Below are 1,884 nucleotides of genomic sequence, written 5' to 3' on the forward strand. Positions count from 1 at the left end.
CCCAGCTACTCAGGAGGCTGAGGCAGGAAAATCTCTTGAACCCGGGAGGCAGAAGCTGCAGTGAGCCAAGATCACTCCATTGCATTCCAGCCTGGGCAACAGAGTAAGACTCTGTCTCAACAACAACAAAAATAGATTGCGGGAAAAAGAAATATTAGTCATATGTCCAGACAGGCAGAAGGTCCTTCATGGGATTCCGATGCTGCTTCCAGGCAGCTGGGTGACATCAGTGCCCTGCGTGGCACAGAGGCTCCACAGCTGACGACCAGGGGGCAGCCCTGTCCTACCGCCAGCAAAAGGCTCCTCAGTGGTCCCATGCCACCTCCCCAGACAGAGTCCTCCACAGCCCCGCCTGGGCCAGAGCCAGGTGGTCCATCTGCCTGGACTCAGGTGCAAGGGGGTTTGAGGAGAATGGGGGTGACGTGGTGGGTCCCCTTCACAGAGCTACCCGGGGCACGAGGTTACCTACCACACGAGTCGCAGGTGAAGCAGTCGGTGTGATAAAGACTCCCCATTGCCTGGCACGCCTGCTGGGCTCCGTAGATGCCAAGCCCACACTTGATGCAAATGCCTAGGAGAGGAGAGGCAGGAGAGAGCAAGAGTTAGCACAACAGCCTATACCACCCAATGGACACCAGGGGTTAGCGCCACAGCCTACACCACACCAACAGACTCCCTGTCTTGACACCGCCCACCCGCGTGACCTTGGGGATGCTAACTTTCCTAGGCCAACATCACTCGATTACTGATGACTGACATGGGCACCATCAGAGTGGCCACGACCCAGGGATTGCCGCTGCCGCTGTCTGAGGATTCAAGGGCTTGGCCAAGCACCCAGTGCAGAGTCGGAGCTAATCAAAGCTGTCCATCACAACTGTTCTGATAGATTCTTTTGGTTTTTGATTTATAAATAGGGACAGAGTCTCACTATGTTGCCCAGGCTGGTCTCAAACTCCTGGGTTAAAGCAATCCTCCTGCCTTGGCCTCCAAACGTGCTGGGATTACAGGCATGAACCACTGCACCCAACCAGTTTTAGGCTTTTTAAATTTTTTTGGAGGGGAGGGAGACAGGAGTTCACTCTGTCCCACAGGCTGGAGTGCAGTGGTGCAATCACAGCTCACTGCAGCCTCAACCTCCTAGGCTCAAGCAGTCCTCCGGCCTCAGCCTCCCAAGTAGGTGGGACTTCCAGCACATGCCATCACACACGGCTAATTTTCTTTTTCTTTTGTGGAGACAGGGTCTTGCTATGTTGCCCAGTTGCCCAGGATGCGCTCAAGCAATTCCTGGGCTCAAGCGATCCACCTGCCTGGACTTCCCAAAGTGCTGCAATTAGAAGCGTGGGCCACCATACCCAGCCTATCATGGTATCTTTATACCTAGACAGTTGTTTTTAGCCCTTTCACCCATGGCCTGCTCTTGGACTGAGGGAGAATCTTTCCTACTGTTTGTGAACCAAATCCTGTTCTTCAACATGTTTTGTGACCCAGACACAATAATGAAGACCACACGGGCACTCCAGGCAGTCACCAGCCCTCTGCAGCCACTCTGTCCTCCTCTGTACCCCACGGTCCACTTATTCTCTTAGTCAGTCGGCACACAGATGAGTCACATGCCCCTAAGATCAGGTACCACTCAGTCTGTAATGCACCTGGTCCCTACCCTCAAGAACCCCGCATCGAGTGGAGGAGGGCAAATAACGTCAGGCAGAGACGAGTGCTACAGCAAAAAATAAGGCTGATCAACAAAATGCTTGGATGCAAGATTTCTTTTTTTTTTTTTTAAGATGGAGTCTCACTCTGTCACCCAGGCTGGAATGCAGTGGCACAATCTCGGCTCACTGCAACCTCCACCTCCCGGGTTCAAGCGATTCTCCTGCCTCAGTC

General features: G+C 53.5%; 1 protein-coding gene across 1 annotated transcript in view; it reads right to left on the reverse strand.

The window, feature by feature from the left end:
- The window catches only part of WTIP (Wilms tumor 1 interacting protein), a 25,882-nt gene that overhangs the window by 15,967 nt on the left and 8,031 nt on the right, over window positions 1-1,884 (reverse strand). Inside the window, exon 2 of the mRNA XM_011982303.1 lies at window positions 470-571. Coding sequence (XP_011837693.1) covers window positions 470-515 — 46 coding nt within the window. The 5' untranslated portion in view covers window positions 516-571. The remainder of the gene's footprint in view (window positions 1-469; window positions 572-1,884) is intronic.

The sequence above is a fragment of the Mandrillus leucophaeus genome, unplaced genomic scaffold, assembly GCF_000951045.1.
Source record: "Mandrillus leucophaeus isolate KB7577 unplaced genomic scaffold, Mleu.le_1.0 Scaffold238, whole genome shotgun sequence".
NCBI classification, from domain to species: Eukaryota; Metazoa; Chordata; class Mammalia; order Primates; family Cercopithecidae; genus Mandrillus; species Mandrillus leucophaeus.